The 19,126-nt window shown below is 40.8% G+C and overlaps 2 protein-coding genes and 1 pseudogene across 3 annotated transcripts in view; 2 read left to right on the forward strand and 1 right to left on the reverse strand.

Annotated features, from left to right (window-relative positions):
• The window catches only part of Bpifc (BPI fold containing family C), a 75,724-nt gene extending 71,029 nt beyond the window's left edge, over window positions 1-4,695 (forward strand). For both annotated transcript variants that reach the window (XM_021626773.2, XM_060377808.1), the window contains exons 15-17: window positions 1,605-1,668; window positions 2,682-2,758; window positions 4,113-4,695. In XM_021626773.2, the coding sequence (XP_021482448.1) occupies window positions 1,605-1,668; window positions 2,682-2,758; window positions 4,113-4,235 (264 nt within the window). In that variant the 3' untranslated portion in view covers window positions 4,236-4,695. The remainder of the gene's footprint in view (window positions 1-1,604; window positions 1,669-2,681; window positions 2,759-4,112) is intronic.
• Window positions 4,696-6,691: 1,996 nt separating this feature from the next.
• Rtcb (RNA 2',3'-cyclic phosphate and 5'-OH ligase) overlaps window positions 6,692-19,126 on the forward strand; it is a 29,698-nt gene continuing 17,263 nt past the window's right edge. Inside the window, exons 1-6 of the mRNA XM_060377809.1 lie at window positions 6,692-6,894; window positions 8,204-8,282; window positions 10,430-10,497; window positions 11,471-11,570; window positions 14,449-14,605; window positions 16,848-17,004. Coding sequence (XP_060233792.1) covers window positions 6,802-6,894; window positions 8,204-8,282; window positions 10,430-10,497; window positions 11,471-11,570; window positions 14,449-14,605; window positions 16,848-17,004 — 654 coding nt within the window. The 5' untranslated portion in view covers window positions 6,692-6,801. The remainder of the gene's footprint in view (window positions 6,895-8,203; window positions 8,283-10,429; window positions 10,498-11,470; window positions 11,571-14,448; window positions 14,606-16,847; window positions 17,005-19,126) is intronic.
• Window positions 8,874-9,054, reverse strand: LOC132652412 (ATP synthase subunit ATP5MPL, mitochondrial-like; annotated as a pseudogene).

The following is a 19,126-nucleotide window of genomic DNA, read 5'->3' on the forward strand; positions in this document are numbered from 1 at the left end:
TCTGTGTCAAACAGTAAGAAGCACAATAGTTTCATACATTAACTCTGAGGCCAAACTGCAAGAGTAAACTCCCACCTACTGGCTGTGTGTTCCTAGACAAGTCACTTAGCCTCTCATGAGGTAGTGCATGGGACATAGTAGGGACTAAATTAATTGTTGCCACATCCAACAGAAAGGGGGCAGGAAGACAGGACCAGGTCTGGGGATGTTAGTCAAGTTAGCAAATTCAGCTGAGGCCAAAATAAATGTTTCATTTCAGGAAGAATCCTGAGGTTAAGAGTCAGGAGCCGTACAGTATATGCTAGAATTTAAGACATCCCATTCATGCAACTCTCTGAAGTCTGAAATGCCAGTATCAAGGTTGAGTATGGTGATGCACTCTTGTAGGTAAAAAATGCCTAGTGTTGACAAGAGAATGTACTGACCATGGCATTTCAGAAAAATGGCAATTGTTTATGCTAGAACTTGCTTGGTATTGTCTAATTCTGACAACTACCCTATAAGAAGCTGCTGCTGCTAATGATGGTGGTAATGGTGATGAGGATGATGGTGGTGATAATGATCATTATGATGACATCCTACTATTTTTGTCTTCATCTTATAATTGATGGAAGTGAGGCATCAGGAAATTGAATCACTCTTCCAATATCATAAAATTAACTGGGGAAAAATAGAATGAGAGATAAGCCTAGACACGCTGTCTTCAAGATACCCAAAAATTTTCACTGATCCAGATGTGATGGCAAACACTTGTAACCCCAGCATTGGGGAAAGGGTAAATTAATAAGAACACTAGTTCAGGTCCAACCTAGCTACATAAGGACTCCCAAGTAAGTCTGAGTTATAGTGAGACCCTATTTTAGCAAACAAATAAAAAAGTATTCCCTAAATGAGTTGCTGTTCATCCAGGTCCATTTACTTTTTCAAGATTTAGTGTGTGTGTGTGTGTGTGTGTGTGTGTGTGTGCATGTGTGAGGATTGTACTCACAAAGTTCAGAAGAGGGTATCAGACCCCCTGGAGCTGGAACTACAGGGAGTTGTGAGCTACCTGATATGGATAATACGAATTGAACACCTGTACTCTGCAAGAGCAATATGTGCTCTTAACCAATGAGCCACCTCTTTAACCTCCATTTACATTTAATACCTGGATCTTTTCAGAAAGGAACACTGCCTATAATATTCAAACACTAGAGTTTATTGAAGGTAAGTGGTGTTCCAGTGATGACATTAGATTCAGCGTATGATGCAATGCAAAGGGAGGGCCTGTGGCTGAAGTTCCCAGTAAACACAGGAAAAACTGGTAATGGGAAACCTCTTTACCCTCCTTAGTTTTACCTGGTCTATATATAAACTACTACATTGGCTACTATCCTGGGTCTCTGTTCATTATCACCAGTATAGAAGAAACAGAAGTATCTCCCTCCAGGGAGAAAAGAACCTGTGTGGCATGGCTTTCCACAAAGCATGTGTGTCCCTCCCGGGAAACTCTGGTTGTAGCTTTCTATCCAGCTGAGTTCTGGGGACTTGCACACCTGAGCCAGGCATGTTTCTTTCAAGGAGCCTTCATTTGGCTACTGATATAGTCTGCTTTTTCATTTTAGGTGGTGAGATTTGAGAATATTCTGTCTTCCATTCTTCACTTTGGAGTCCTTCCACTGGCTAACAGTAAGGAATTCTTAGAAAATTATTGGACTGTGGTATTGGTTACAGTTTAGGTTTTGTTTGGACCTTTCTACCCTGACGCCTGTATGTTTAGAATGTCATTGTGAATGCGGGTCAGAGCCAGAACTTTGCAGCGTACACCATTAAGAGGATAAGAAACCGGTTTCATGCTTGTTAGCAGCAGTATTTAAAATTCAGCAAGAAAGGCTAACTTGACTTGAGTTAAAGACATAAAACTTCTGTCCTTAGACAGTAAAGTCTCCTTTGGGTCAACTAGGAATAATATTATTCTCCCAGTTAAAATATTTTTATATTAGGCATAAAATGTTCCCAGGCCAACTAATGGGGAATTTTCAAAACATAAATAGGGGGCCTGATTGATAGTTAAGTTGGCAAAATGCTTGCCTTGAAAGCAAAAAGACCTGAATTCATTCCTCCAGAACCCATTTTTTTTTTAAATACTGGACATGGTGGTACATGCATACAATCTCAGTGTTGATGGAAGCAGAGACAGGTTGATCACTGGCCAGCCTGTCCTACTTGAGAGTTCTAGGTCAGTGAGTGACCCCATCTCAAAAGTCACAACACCAAACCAAGGTAGTGGATGGACGTGAGGAATGGCACTGAGGTTATCTTCTGACCTCCACACACATGTACATGCACACATATACACACACATACACATATACAAAACACACCCCTACTCAACATATATATATTATAAATATGTAGAAAATGAAAAGCATAGTTAATACTTAAGTGGGAGAAAATGGAAAGTGTTTTGTTTTAGTATCCAAATATACATAAGTACAGGTACATTTTTATTGAGCATAAATTATTTACTAATTTGTCCAGCAAAATGGTAGGGACATATTGGTTTGGATTAAAACAAGACCAGTAACAATGATAAGATACAGTATTAAGAAGCCTCTAGTTCATCTCTTTCTGAAGCATCTGCCAAAAAGTTTGTGCCCAAGCCCAGTTAATTACCTAACACCTTTTTTTCTACATTGTAGCAAAATTACAGCAAGGATTTCCTCTTCCCAACCCCTACAACATCTCCTTCATCAATTCAGATATTGAAGTGCTTGAGGTAAGGTTCTGAATTTCTTCTTCACTACTTATCTTCATGGTAGAACAAGCTTCCTTTTTTGTTCACTGCTTGTTTTTTTTTAAGTTTTATTTATTTTATTTCATATGTATATGTGTGTGCACGAGCCACATTTATGCTGGTGCCACATGAGACCCTCTAGAACTGTAGTTAGAGGCAGTCGTGGATCACACAGTGTAGATGCTGGAAACCAATCCCAGGTCCTCTGTAAAGAACAGTTCTCTTATCCATAAAGCCATCTTCCTTCCCCTCACTGTGTTTTACTTTGCTTTCCTTTGACTTTTACCAGCCCAACGAGTTTTATAAACAACAACAACAACAACAAAAATCCAGCTATTAAAGCTTATAATTAACAATGAAAAATTTTAAAGTCAGATTGAGTCTAATTTCACTTTGAAGTCACATTTAATCATTCCACAGTGTAAGGAAATAATTTTAAAGTATTTTATTTCACCAGACACACTGCAGGGCTTGGATTATAAATCTCATTTTATGAATGAGGAAACTAGACCCTAAAAAGTGTAGTGTCTTATGTAGAAAAAAAGATGGTGGTAGATTAATTACTTCTCTTGTTGCTGTGACTAAATGCCTAATGGGGTACAGCGTAAAATAGAAAGAGTTTCTTTCGGTATATTGTACAAAAGGATATAGTCCACCACAGCAGGGAAAGGTCTGGCAATAGAAACACGAGGCACACCATCATCTTTCATAGAAGTCAGGAAGCAGTGGACAGGAAATAGACTAAGCCATAAAACATTGACATATGTCAGAGACCCACATCCTTCAGCAAGATTTTACCTCATACGTTCCACAATTTTTTAAAGCAGTATCATGAGATGATAACCAAGTTTCCAAACGCATTGAGGCTGGGGGATATTTTGCATAGAAGCCACAGACAGCTAAGAACCCAAATGACAGGCTCTTTGAAACTTTCAGCCAATGAACTTTGCCCTGAAGACCATTCTCAGGATTGTGATCTATGGAAAGCTATTTCCTAGGAGATTCTTATTAACTAACTTCACAATACCACCACCCCTTCTTTTCTGCATTTTGTTGTTGTAGCTTGGGAAAGTAGGAATATGTTTCAGAAAGTGTCTCCCACCTACATACTAGTCCACATCTCCTCTTACCTCCCAGCCTCCCTCTTCTCCACTCCCCACGACCTAAGTTTTATCTAGGGACAGTGATCCAAAATAACCCCTTCCTTCATCAGGGGCCCTCATAGAGGCTGGAAAAGGCTTGATGGCTTAAGGCCTAGCAAAGAAACTTTCTTCCCCTCAGGCAAACTCAGATATGTCCTTAATTTAAAATTATTTTCATTTGGCATCCTTTTCAGGGTTTCCTTCTGATTTCTACTGACCTGACACATGAAACATCCTCAAAACAACAGCCAAATCACCACAGTTGGGGGGGTCTGAACCTGGTAAATGGACCATGGAGAGGACAGCCAAACCATTGATTCCTTGTTCAGAATCTACCCAGGAACCTTCAGTCCCACAGACACTGTAAACCTGGAAGATGAAAGCCATGCATCCTGGATATTAAAGCCCTTATGAAAGTTTTTTTTTTTCTAGAGCTCTAGGAGCCCTCGAATGAGGCCAGCTGAGTTAAAAGGCTGAACAGGGACAAGGCAGTAGGAATGGGATATGTGTATGTGAGCATGCTGTATGCCTGTGTTTATAATTTGTGGGTAAGAGGGAAGCATGCAGACCTGACCAGGTGGGTAAAGAGTTTGTCTGTATTTGCATTGGAAAATTTGTGTGTGTGTGTGTGTGTGTGTGCGTGTGTGTGCGTGTGTGTGCGTGTGAAGCCCATGTCTACTTTTAAGAGACTTTCTTCTTTAGTTGGATTTTGTGTTTTATGTTTACTGTTTAAGCAAAGGACAGTTCCTTTGCTTAATTAAAATTATTTTCTATCAATGTCAGTCTCTGTGTGTGAAAGTTCCTATCCTAAATTTGTTTTAATAAAATGACAGAAAATAGAAAATAATTATTTTTTAAACTTCAGCAAAGAACGATGTTTTACAAATACCAATATTAAAAATCAGCTAAGAGCCTCTTATTCTTAAGTCTTCCTGTGGTCATCCTGTGTCATTTGTTTGAGGATGTGTCCTTTCAAAGATCGAATGAAATGGCAGTGCAGCTTACTAAACCTAGGCAGTTCACAGTTGGCATTCATGTTATTAATCAGCTGGGTAAAACTGGAAAGGGGATAGGAGGATAGGATGCTGGGACAGATATATAGAAATGAACAGAAACCATATCCTCTCTTTATGCACCGCATAAATTTTGGGGGGATTGAAGAGAACTGGTCTGGGCACTTCTTCAGTCTGATTCCTGTGACCTTCACAGCCACTCTGTGAAGAATCATGTTTCCATTTCATCAATGAGAAAACAGAGGGTCAGAGGAATTTATCACACAAAGTATGGTACTGACATAGGTGGAAAATGAGTCCAAGTCTTCCTGATTGCTACTGTGCTGTTCTTCAGAGGATAGAACTACAAACAAATCACTGCATGCTCTCTTATCCCAACTGCAAAGGATAGGAGAGATGGCTCAGCAGTTAATAGCACTGGCTGCCCGTCCAGAGGACGGGGGTTCAGTTCCCAGCTCACAGTTCCAGGGATCCAGCCTCACCCAGACATACATGCAGGCAAAACACCAATGCACATAAAATAAATAAATCACTTAAAAAAAAAAGGAAAACAAACAAAATCCTTTTAAAAAAAAAGTGTCAACTGTTTAAAGAGGGCTTACTCCAAACAAACCTGGGCTAAGAAACCTCAATGGTCTACAACAACTGCATCTTTGCAGGGCATTGTAGGCCATACCAGATTCCTTCATAAGTATTTGTAGATAGGTTTCTTTGAAATGCTCTTTTGGTAACAACAACAACAACAACAACAAATGTTTTATGTTGTTGAATATAAATATTTATTATTGATTTATCTTTTAGGTTAAACAGTGGTTATTCCTAAGCCAGCTGTATACCCAAATCACCACACAGAGACTAGGATGTATTTAATTAATCTATAGCACAATACTGGGCAATAGTTACTCCATCCTAAACCTCTGTGCTTGCATAGTTTCCTCCCATTCGGATTTCCCACATTATACTTGCTTTTAGTCCTATCTTAGGTAGGGTTCATCTCCCCTCAAGGTTTCAACTCCTGTCTTGTTGGATCTCTGCTCTCCGACTCCTTCCACTCGCTTTTTTCTCCTCTCCTCCCCTACGGACCAGGATGTCCCACCCTAGTCTCTCCGTTGCGCAGCATTGGCTGGTTGTTTAATTGATACTACAAAGAACAAATGGTGGCATGTTTACACAAACTTGAGACAGGTGATGCTTAGAATAAACATCACAATGCAGTGTCGGGATTGAAACCAGATAGTGGGGAGAAAAATCAGCATGTGAATGAACAAGGGTAAATTGTATACATTCCACAAGAACATAATACCAACAGTTATTTCTCTTCTATTTCATTTTGAAACATTACAAATGTCAAATACATTGTCCATTATTTTATCTTGCTAGCTGCTTCACTCATGGGGCTGGGAACGCCAAGCTATATATTCTCTAGAGCATTTGATCTAATCCAGATCCAAGGGTTTCCAGGAGCTGCTCAAAATATTCCCAAGCATGTCTTTAAACACAGCTGTCTGGAGCTATAGGTAAGTGGGTCTCTTAAGAGTTAAAGGCCAGCCTGGATACAAGGCAAGCTCCAAGCTAAATAGCGAGACCTTAAAAAAAAAAAAAAAAAAAAAAAAAAACTACGAGAAGGGTAGTTTAGCCAGACATCACTAAAAACGATTTGGTTTAGCTGTAGTCCAATGGAAAGCGTTATAAAGAAATGAACACGACTTGCCCGGCCCGGAGTTTTGAGCCTCGGCGCTTGCCATCTTCCTCCTGGGGCGGAGCCGCTCGCGCCTGCGCCCTGAGAGGCGATCCTGCGAGGAGCGGGTGGACCGCGCGGCGGTTTCTCTTTCTAAGGGTAGTCGGGAGCTAAGCCACCTTTGCCGCTACCATGAGTCGCAGCTACAACGATGAGCTGCAGTTCTTGGACAAGATCAATAAAAATTGTTGGAGGATCAAGAAGGGCTTTGTGCCCAACATGCAGGTGAGTGGGGGCGGCGGCCTTCGGGGCTGCGGGCCGCTCTGCAGCCTCGCGCGGCCTCCTCCGTCCGCCGCTGGCTGGGCAAATCCCTACAGGGTTGCGTGTCTCCCTCCCCAGCTCGGACCGACAGTCTCCGTGGGCCAGGTCCACACACACGAGGACAGACGTAGCGGGGCGGTTCTCGCATGTTTCACCCATGCACCATGAGACATGTTTTGTTCCTGGTCCGAGATTAGTGTGGACTTAGAAGCTGGCGCTGCTAGCCTGGAACTCCGTTCCTCTTTAGTCATGGTAGTTCTTTAGATAATGTTTACAGATGAAATTCCCCAAACTTAATTGGCTTTTAACGTACTGACAGTCGACAAGATACAGGTTTTTAATGTGCTCTTGGCGAAGGACCTCGAGGATCAGTTGGTGACCCATCTGGGAAGACAGGCCTGCTTTCATGACCAGCCCATTTCTTTTTCTCTGCTTGGATAATGTGTTGGAGCTGAAGACCAGGGCCTGAAACCCTGAGCCTGTCTCTATGGGTTCCACCAAAGTAGTAGAAGAGAGCACTTACGAGGTTTTGGATCGTGTGGTAAGTGACTCGGTGCCTTAAGTGCCGTGAAAATGCAGTAAAGGTTTGCAATCCTTTGACATAGTGAAAAGTTCCTAATAGGTCTTACTTGGTGGCTAGGACCTGTAAACCCTAGAGGCCGAGGGTGGAAGATCTTACTAGAGGGTACTACAGTGGCCGGTCTAGGATATGTATGAGGCCAGCCAGTGCAACTTTAAGTAAGACCCTGTCTCAAAAATACAAAATTTCCTCCTGGCCATTCATCTACACCACTTTGCAAGCTACCGGGGAGAAAAAGTCCACAGCAATAAAACGTTATTTTCCCTTTGTTTTCTGGAAGAAAAAGAAGTTGGGTTAGTAGATTCACTTGCCAATTTTTTAGGTGACAAATGAAAATTGACACCATGTGTTTATATTTATATAGCTAAATATATAATTTATATTTGTATATAAAATGTGTAAGTTGTATAATAGCAAAATCATGGTAGATGTACCTCCTCGGAAATTTGTTAACTTTTTTCCAATTTGGAGATAGTTGCTTAGGTTTTACTGATAGAACATTCCTAATTAAAACCCAGATCTGAAGTTCTCTAAAATCTTTTTAATTTGTGATTGGAAGGTTTTCTCTTATCAGAAGTAATGTGGTAGTTTCATGCAAAGTAAGGCAATGTATACAGTACATACATTCTACCCAGTGTGCCTGTACTTGATGGATTTGGATTCAGATAATGTTTTGCTTTTCTTTTGTATCAGGTTGAAGGAGTGTTTTATGTGAATGATGCTCTGGAAAAGCTAATGTTTGAGGAATTAAGGAATGCCTGTCGAGGCGGTGGTAAGTACCCTAGAGTCATTTTGGTACATTTCCCTGTGCCCTGAACAAAGAAGAACTCAACCAGTGAAAGACACTTTCAAGGAGTGATCAAGACTTGAATCAAAGCGCCTATTTGTTTGTGATCCCATTTTATTGCATGCTGATATATAAAGGATTTGGAGCTCTAGGCTAATTAGTTCTCAGATAACCTCACCCAGTAATGCCTAGTGCTACTGTTCATCCTGCACTCACTGTGCCAAGCACCTTATTAGGTACTTTGTATTGATTGTTCATGTCATGTTTTTAATAGTTAAAAAGGAAGATATTATCTGTCTTTTGCAGAATTCCAAAATGCAGTGAGTTTAAGTGATTTTTAACTTGTCCTTAGTCACAACTTCAAGTTAACAGAGCCAGAATTCAAAGTGCCAGATTTTAAAACAAGTACTATTTTTCTTTTTGGGGGGTGGGGTAGGATGTTGCTTCTTAGATATTTATTAATATCATATTGTAAATAGTACTAGATAAGTGTACAGTGTTGTTTCATATTCCCACCTAACACAGTTTGCTTATTTTTAGCCAACACGATTCATCTTCAGTGGAATCAGGGAGTGGTTAGTGATGACCATGGTCCAGAGCTGGGCTGGAGCCTTTTAAAACTTTACTTTTTTATCAGCACTCCTGATTTTATAAAGGATAAAGTTCATTAGTCTCATGTCTGTCCAGATTTCCTGGAAACCCTGGTATAGGAGGGCTTCGTGGAGACCCACACATTTTTAACAAGGCTTTGAAGCATCTCAGCAGGACCAAAGGCACAGGCCATACTAGATTCCACAATAGACTGGGCAAAAGCAAATCACTTTTAACTGGTGTTCTAGCTATAGTGAACATCAGGATTGACCTTTGCCTCACATGGCTGTAGGTCAGGCTAGAGGCAAAGGTGCTCTAAAAATGATATTCTAAAGTGGTGGCGGAGAGGAAAACATCATTTAGCCCTTTCCACTTTTTAGATTAGCAAAATAAACTCCTTCATCCCTCACTTAAAATGTTGACTTGTGTTAAATGGCACTGCTAGAGGTTTTGCATATGGCTCAATGAGTAAAGTACCAGCTGTGTAAACATGAAGACTTGAGTTGGGATCCGTAGCATACATGTAAAAGCCAAGTGGAAGAGTACCTCTGTAATCTCACCACTTGGTAGGCAAGGGAGATCAGGCAAATCTCCAGAGCTTGCTGGTCAGTCAGCCTAACCAATAATTGAGGTCCAGATTTAGGGAGAGACGCTGCCTCAGAAAAAATAAGGTGGAGGGCTAGGGAGATGGCTTAATGGAAAAATTTTTTGTTGCACAAGCCTTATGACCTGGGTTCAGTTCTTTGAACCCATGTAAAGATAGGAGAATAGAACTAACTCTACATGCTGTCCTCTGACCTCCGTGTGCTTGTGACCATATCATACAGTGAGTAGATAAAATTTTAAAATAAGGTGGAGAGTCCCTAAGGAAGACACCTAATGTTGACCTGTGGCTTCCACATACATTCACACACACATTCTGCAAGCAATTGACAAAGCTGGACTTTTCCTCCATCTCTCCTAGCTCTCAAGCCATTGTTTTGTTTTCCTGGCTCTTCTCCACTGCCCTTCATTTTGTCTCTTAGATGAACACCATTTCTGATATGGTGTAGTTTGTGTTTTGAAACAATCTGAAACTGGAAATCTAGATGGCTAGAGATGGTTGTGAGCCGCCATGTGGGTGCTAAGACTTGAACCTGGACCCTCTGCAAAAATCCTCAGCCAGTACACTTAACCACTGAGCAGCCTCCCCAACACCACTGCTTATAGTTTTAATAATTAGTGTGAGTTACTGAGAGTCCATTTTATACTGGCAACATAGAGGTTAATAGTTAATGTTTTCTATCCCTGCTATGTCTGCAAGCCAGCCTCCTGTGTGACATGCTGACAAGCATGTGTAATTGGCTTATCCTTCCTATGAATGTTATTTCTTTTTGAAGTTCCCTCCCTACTTTCATTTCAAATATCTTTTTCAATTCTAGCATAACCACTGCCCCTTCACATATGTAACTAATGGTGAAAATCAAACGTGTCAGTTTTCTAAGACTTGAGTTTTTGTTTTTGGAGTTTGTTTGTTTGTTTGTTTGTTTGTTTGTTTTCAGGTGTTGGTGGCTTCCTGCCAGCCATGAAGCAGATTGGCAATGTGGCAGCCCTGCCTGGGATTGTTCATGTGAGTCAGAACCTTAATCATTTATATTATCCAAAGTTTTTTGAACAAATGAAGGGTTCCACCTAATATGTGCTGGTGCCATTTAGACAGTGACCTTTGACCATAGCAATAACCCTTAAAGTAAGAACTCAGTCTGTATAGACTCTCGGGTCTGGAATCTAAGCATTTGGAAACCTTTGGAGGGTGTTTTGTTTTGTTTTGTTTTTTATGGAGATGCTTAAATCTTGCCATTGTGCGTCATTATTGCTCCACTAATGCACCATTCTAGGTTTTACTGTGGCTCTGTCTAAGCGTCTAAGCGGGTAATTGAAGAGGAAATGAAGGGAATAAGTTGAACTGAAAAGAATAAGAGAGGACCACTTAGCTAGCTATCTAGCATTATTGGAGCAATAACAGCAAATAGTTAGAACTGGATGGTGTAAATGGGCCTCCGCTAGCCTAGCATTCAGATTACACATTCAGAGTTGAGAGTGGATCCAGACTTTCATGAGGCTACTTAATGCTAGTTACAATGATGTGCACTTGGGGGTGGGGTTGATGAAATGACGTGCTTGTGTATTTAAAAACCCATATTTCTAGTGTCCCCATGTCCTCACATGGAGCTGTTTTCTGTTAGGCACCCCCTTCACTCAGCCCCAGATATATGAAATATATCTTAATGTTATCAAATAGATTTATTTCATTTGTAGAATTTCTTGTGACCTGTTACAGCCACAGTTTGGCAGTGTCTTAAGACAATTTCAAAAAGTAACAGCACCTTGTTTGAATGTGTGATTCTCCTGTAGCCTTTTACTCTGAGGCTTGTCTGTTGGCGGTCAAATTTTATGAAAAGATGTCCTCTGCTGTATTCACCATTGTGAATAGGAGTCCAGAGACGAATGGCCCACCAGTAGAGACTCAGTCAAGGACAGGTCCATCAGGCAGCCTGGGTACAGAGTGCAACAGCTGTGCTTCATGTCTCATTCTCTTCCAGCGTTCTATTGGACTTCCTGATGTGCATTCAGGCTATGGGTTTGCCATAGGGAACATGGCTGCCTTTGATATGAATGACCCTGAAGCAGTAGTATCCCCAGGTAAGGTCCCTGTCCCCTTCTGCTGTTACAACGTGGCTTCTCTCCGTCTTGTGTGGCCTTTCTGAGACAGGGGATTTGTGTGCATTTCTCGGTCTTATATTCTCTGATTTCTTTCTTTCTACATTAAAGTTGGTTGTAAACAATCGGGCTGTTAAAATATCAATCAAACCACTTATTGAAGACTTGGGGACTTTTTATCAGATGCCAGGCAATATTAGACCTTGGCTACAAACAAAAATTTCTCTTGGTTACTCAGTTACTGCATAGACAAATGTGTCTGATGTCATCACAGAGTATTATTGGGAGGGGTGAATGAATTCAGGTAGACACAGTATTTCCTCATATTTTTTTTTTTAACAGAAGTATTTTTCATTAATTTTTAAGTTAATATATAAGAGCAAAAGCTTCATTGTGATGTGTTTACACATGTCATTCTGCATTGTTTTCACTGATTCCACTTCCCAGCTGCCCTCCATCACTCTGGCTGCTTCCCTGTCTTCACTCTCACCTCAGCCTACTTCCCTAGTGCATGTATTCTATTTTTCTATTTCCTACCTTCCTTAAGATTTCTGTCTCCTCTCATGAGCCCATCTAACTTTATGACCCACAGACACATGTGATACTTTGGTATACATAATTTTAAATTTAGATTTCACAGGGTGGAGAGATGGCTCAGAGGTTAAGAGCACTGTCTGCTCTTCCAAAGGTCCTGAGTTCAATTCCCAGCAACCACATGGTGGCTCATAACTATCTATAGTGAGATCTGGTGTCCTCTACTGCCCTGCAGGTACACATGCAGGCAGAATACTGTATAAATAATAAAGAAATCTTAAAAAAAAAAAAAAATCAGATTTAACATATGAAAGAAAACATTGGATATTTGCCTTTCTGAGTCTGGCTTATTTTGCTAAACAGTAGAGTCCGCTCCTGCAAATATTATTTTTTATGACTGAATAAAATTATTATGCATGTACTACATATTTTTTCATGCATCAGTCTGTTGATGGCCATCTAGGCTGGTTCCATTTTCCTGGCTCTTGTGAATAGTGCAGCTATAACTGTGCATGTGTAAGTATCTCTAGTACAGTCACCTGGAGTCTTTCAGGTATAAACTGAAGAGTTCTAGGGCTGGGTCATATTGTGCTTCTACTTTCAGGAACTTCCATATTGATTTCCATAGTAGTGATGCAAGTTTCGTTTCTATTCTATTTATATTCTATTATATTCTATTATAATTTATATTATATTACATTTATATTATATTCTAGGCTATAGTGAATATGGGTGGCTCTTTCCCCACTTTGTCACCAGCACTGGTTGTTGTTTCCTTGATGATAGCTGTTTTATAGGTAAAGTGGAGTTTCACCATGTGGGCAGAGGGCTTGCTGTGCAAATGTGAGTAAGCTCATATCTCCAACATCTAATAAAAGCTGGGCATGGCGGTGCATCTGTAATCCCAGTGCTTGGAAATGGACAGCTCCTGGGGTCTCGCTGGCTCTCCAGCCTTTCTGATACGGTGAAGCTCCAGACTCAGTGAGAGACCCTGCTCAAAAAATAAGATAGAGAGTAGTCATAGTCTTTGGGCACTGACTTCCACATGTGCATGCACTCTTGGGTACATGCACACAGCTGTAACTGTGCATGTGTTTATACCGCAAACAAAGAGATGTTGAGAAAGGGACATGCATACTGTTAGTAAGACTAGATCGATAAAGCTATTACATAGAACAGTTCATGGAAATTCTTTTTAAAAATTAAAAAAAAAATAAAACCTCTTGATATAGTCATGCTTTCTGGGTATATAGCTAGACAAACTGAAATTATTTCAAAATGGTATCTTCATTTGTGTATTTACTGTAGTATTAATTCACAGAAGTCAAGCCAGGGAAACAATCCAAAAGTTGGTAGACAGAGGAATAAACAAAGGCAATGAGAGTAGAATATACTCAGCTTGAAGAAAAGAGATCCTGCCCATTTGGTACAGCTTGGATGAACCCATGAAGCAAAATAATCTACACAAAGGGGGACCAGTTCCATGGCCACTCACACAGAGAGAATAGTGGTTGCCAGAGTAGAGAGAGGGTGGAGAGTGCTGATTTGGGAGAGACTGACTAAAGGATTCAGATTACAGATTGAGATGAATTATTGTCCTGGGTGCCTAATGTCCAGTATGCTGAATACAGAAAGAGTAACAATGTTTGAGATGTGCTCAGACATCAAGTATTGAGTTCTGTCTCCCCAGAGAAAAGGAAAGTGGTGTAGTGATCATCTCATGGTGTATATATATGTACTTATGTAAAAGTTGTTCCTTGTCAGCCCTGGGAGCCATCGTTTTCAGAAATACTTCAACCTAAAAATTTTCAATTAGTGTTAATCCCATTCTTAGATACAAATATACTATAGCCTTAAAAGTACAAATTAGGAAAGAAGGAGACTAAAATATCTTTTCTTTTTAAAAAATAATCTTATTTGTTTAATGTGTGTGGGTGTTTTGCCTACATATATGTCTATGTACCATGTATGTGTATGGTACCTGTGATGGCCAAAGAGAACATAACAGATCCCTTGGAACCTTCCCTTGGGAAGGTGAAGTGAGTTACTTTGTGGGTGTAGAAAATCAAAGCAGGGACCTCTGGAAGAACAGCTAATGTTCTTAGGGAAAAAAAATGAAGATACATGGTAGAAAAGGTCACTAAAGCCAAAGATTGGCTGTTTGAGAAGACTTAACAGAATTCAGCGATGTCTGGTGCAAGAAAGGTGCAGGGAGGCATATTACTCCTTTTATGAGTAACCTTTTAATTCTAAATAGTGAAGAACTTCGAGTAATGCTCTGTCTGTCTGATCTGCTAATATTTGACTTAACTTCTGTATGTTGTAGGTGGTGTCGGATTTGACATTAACTGCGGTGTCCGCTTGCTAAGAACCAATTTAGATGAGAGTGATGTACAGCCTGTGAAGGAACAACTTGCCCAAGCTATGTTTGACCACATTCCTGTTGGGGTGGGATCAAAAGGCGTCATCCCAATGAATGCCAAGTAAGAGCACAGGTTCTGGCAACCACATGACTCTCACAGGAGGGAGAAACCACATGACTCTCAGCTTTGTTTCCAATTTAAACGTCTAAAAGTCATTTCTTAGGAAGTTCAAGTTGGTTGCTTTTTAAAGCATCTGTCTCAGCCCATGTTCATTAGAACAATCCTTGAGCTAGACCTGGTGGAATACACCTGTACTCCAGCCTTTCAGAAGGCTAACATGGTGGGATCATTTTAACCCAGGAGTTCAAAGCCACCTGGGCAATATAAGACTTCATGTCTAAAATTTAAAAAGAAAAAGCATGCAGCTAGAAAGATGACTGAGTGGGTCATCTGAAGTGGTTAAGGCCACTGGCTGCTCTTTCAGAGGCCGAGCTTACAACCATCTGTAATTCCAGTCTCAGGAGATCTAACGCCCTGTTCTGAACCTCTGTGGGTACTGAATGTACATGGTGCACAGGTAAATGCTCAGGCAAAACTCCCATATTCATAAAAATTACTTAATTAAAACTTAAGAAAAAGATATAGAATATCCTTGATATAGAATATTTTTAGAATAATAGTATTTTCTCAGCATAAGGCACTGTGCCTGATATTTCATCCGGAAGATGACAACTGCTAGGAGAAAGCTAAGTGAAAGAAGCACTAGTAAGTTGAGCTTGGTATGTGATATTGGGGTTCAGATGAAAGATCTTTGCCCTTCAGACAGGCTGTGTTCTGAGTACCACTTAATGAAGCCATTCATCTAGTCTTCCTTCTGAACCATGGTACTGAATATGTACGTTAGTTAGCTAAGTAGTGCAGTTATAAAGGCTACAGTGTTACTATCTCTTGGGTACCTATTACAGTGCTGCTCTGCTCATACTCAACAGTGCATCTTATACTTGACAGGCTTTACTTCCCTCAAACCCTCTTTGTAGCCAGGCTAGCCTGGAACTCATGGTCCCCCTGCCACAGCCTCCCAAATACTAGGATTGCATGCATACGCCACTATACCTGGATCAGATTATGTGCTTATCAAGTATAAGTCAAAGATGCTCCTTTGATAATTTCTGCATTATATGAACTTTGCATTTTAAGTTTGCATGCCTTTATTAATGCAGAAATGCTCTTAACTGTTACACACTCCCACCAAAAAGAAAAAGAAAAAAGAAAACACTTGAGGAAAAATTAATTTAGAAGATGCTTATCCTTTGTTTTCATATGACTCCTGTGTTGCCCCACTGTGAAAAGCATATATGTAACAGTGATTGACATGAAGCATCTTCACAAATATTTCAGGTAGAAATTTTATCTTAATTCATATTGTTTGTAAAGGACTGTCATCTAGGGTAGTGGGAAAGGGAGTATTAAAAACTAACCTTTTCTGGCTGTGTTGGAGAAGCCTGGACCTTGGGTGAAGGTGAAGACATGCTTTCTCTACGTGTTTAATGTTTGTGCCCTTCAGCTTCAAAGTGCAGGTGCAGTTAAGCTATACAAATTTTTGGTGAAAATAAACCTTAAAATGGAACCTGTGTTACTTGAGAAAATTCAGATAGCAAAAATAAATACATTAAAAACCATGATGATTAAGAAAAAAAAATTGCTGTTTTCATTCATTCCCATGTTGAGAGGGAGAAAGTAAAGCCATGTTACTATTGTACACATCCCATTTCAAATAAGCTTCATTATTTGGCTAATTTTTTCCATAAATTATTAATAAAGATGTAGTTAAATAGAGGTTAATACTAATCTGATTAAGATTACAGCTTTTATTTGGATCAGAGAGGCAGATGTAACATAAAAGAAAATAATAAAATTGAAAAATATACCACAGAGACCAGTAATGAGCTCATTTGGTAAAGTGCTTACCTAGACTGAGCATGGCATTATATTGTATGTCCACACTTAGGAGATAGAGACAAGAGTATCTGAAGTTAAGGTCATCCTTGGCCACAGTGAGTTCATGGCTTGAATTACATGAGAACCTGTTTTGGTTTGTCTGTTTTTTAAGTACAACAGACCATGTAAATGTCAAGTGGAACTGTAATTATTGTAATGACACTGTCACCATTTTAAATGGTGATCATTTATGTGACTACTTTCCTCAAAAACAAAACAAATTAGGAAGCATAAACTCTAGTACATAACCTGCTTCACAGGAAAGGTAATGGTCAGATATTCCTGTGCTCTTTGAGTTGTGTTTCATCCTAAGTTTTATTGCCCTTTGCTGTGAAATGACTTGCATTTCCTTACTCATCCACAGAGACTTAGAGGAGGCATTGGAGATGGGTGTGGACTGGTCCTTGAGAGAAGGCTATGCATGGGCTGAAGACAAGGAACATTGTGAAGAATATGGACGGATGCTACAAGCTGACCCAAATAAGGTCTCTCCCAGGGCTAAGAAAAGGGGCCTTCCTCAGGTAACTCACTTTGTAGAATCAGTGTTATGTTAGCTTTTATCAAGGGAAGAAATCTAAAATCTACACCTTCTATTTTACAAAAAGTAGATCTTTGGAGGTTGGTTTTTTTTGTTGTTGTTGTTTTTTTTCAGTGCAGTTTATTCAGGAACCTTGAATAATCATCGGACCCTGGAGAAAGCCAGCCCACAGCTTAAATAGCCTCTGGGTAGCCAACCCCAGCGTGCCACGTGGGCAATGCAGATAGGTCCACATACATGGAAGCAAGCCAGATCTTCGGCCTTAGCCAAATGTGGAGTTGTTCGTGACAGAGAGCACTCACCATCGGGAAGGTGGAAGGCGGAAACCAGCTCCATCTTTAAGGCACAGCATTCTACAGCTCTCTACAGTTCCCCCTTTTTGTTTTAGACGCATCAGGCAAGAGTAGAGGTCTGATCTCTGACATTAGAAATAAATTGGGACTTTGTACTGATGTTCATTTAGGTGTCATCCACCCAAAGAGCATTAGACCCGTCCGATACCTTTTTCTCAGAGGCGGGACCTGGGGCATCAACCTGCATGCAATCAGACTTGCTCTTCTCTGGGTCCAAAGCGGCTGACCCTGAGTGCAGTGCTTAACCTCGCATCCTGAGCGTAACATTTTAGCTTTTTGTGGTAGCCAACCATGCTTGGGGAGACTGTCCTGCTTCAATGGCTGTAAAGGCCTGAATGATCATGGCTGCATTACGCTGTTGTGAGACTCTAATCTTGCATATACACCACAGGCAAACCAAGGAGACCAACACCAGAAGGCCTGCTAACGCTCCCATGCCCGCCCATTCCTTCAGATGATTCATGGCTGCAGCAATCCATGGTGATAATCCTGTGGCTAGTCCTGCGTCCACTCTGGTAGAATTTACTGTGATAATGGCCACTCTCAGCTGCTCCATCGTAGTATCGAATTCTCCAGTCCAATTACCTAAAATATAGCTAGACAATTGTTTAGACAGATTTGCAGCACAGGAAAAATTCTCATGTTGTATGCTAGTGATACAAAGTCCAGCATACTTTCATTGACAGCCCAGTTGAGCCATTTGCCATAGGGTATCAATTTGCTCCTGCACGAGGTCAATCCTCTGATTGAACACCATCAAGCTTCCTTTTAGTTGAGCATTAATTCCTTTTTGTACATCTAAGGCATGAGCTACATTGGCTAAAAGATTATTCAGGGTCTGAGCAGTCTGCACAGTATGACTCATGGCTAATGACACAGTGGTAGCTCCAACAGCCGCCAATGAGATGGCAGTAACAGTGGCGGCTGTAGTTCCAAGATCCCTTTTCTGTCTGAAGAGAGTCATAGCGTGAGGGGCATCAACGGGCACAGGCACCCAGCTAGGCATGCGAGTAACCAGGGCAAACCTAAATTCACTAGCATTCCAGCATTGGGCAAAAAAAGCAAGTATCATCACCACAATTACTTGGCTCTATCTGGCTAATAATGAATAGAAATGGGGGATAGAAACAAACAGGTGTGGGCTTATAGGAAATATTATGAGAAGCCTTAACCCCCTCGTTGGAACATCCTGCATCAGTTCTAGAACTAGCAGTGGTGGTGTCTGAGGTCTGAGTAGGTTCAGGAGACCATTGAACCCAGGGGCGAGACGTGCTCCATGTAAATTGACTAACTCCATGTTTTGCTCCACTTTTGAAAGTCATTTAAGGTTCTTAAATTATTTCCCCCCCCCTTTTTTTTTTAATTTTTCCTCAATTACACTTTATTCATTCTGCATCCCCCTATAAGCCCCTCCCTCCTTCCCTCCCAATCCCACCCTCCCTCCTCCCTCTGCATGCATGCCACTCCCCAAGTCCACTGATAGGGGAGGTTCTCCTCTCCTTTCTGATCTTAGTCCAGCAGTTCACATCAAAAGTGGCTGCATTGTCCTCTACTATGGCCTGGTAAGGCTGTTCCCCCCAAGGGGGAGGTGATCAAAGAGCAGGCCAATCAGATTATGGCAGAGGCAGTCCCTCTTCACATTACTATGTAACCCAATTGGACTCTGAACTGCCCTGGGCTACATCTGTGCAGGGGTTCTGGGTTATCTCCAAGAATAGTCCTTGGTTGGAGTATGAGTCTCTGGGAAGTTCC

This window comes from Meriones unguiculatus, chromosome 2 (assembly GCF_030254825.1).
Source record: "Meriones unguiculatus strain TT.TT164.6M chromosome 2, Bangor_MerUng_6.1, whole genome shotgun sequence".
Classification (NCBI taxonomy): Eukaryota; Metazoa; Chordata; class Mammalia; order Rodentia; family Muridae; genus Meriones; species Meriones unguiculatus.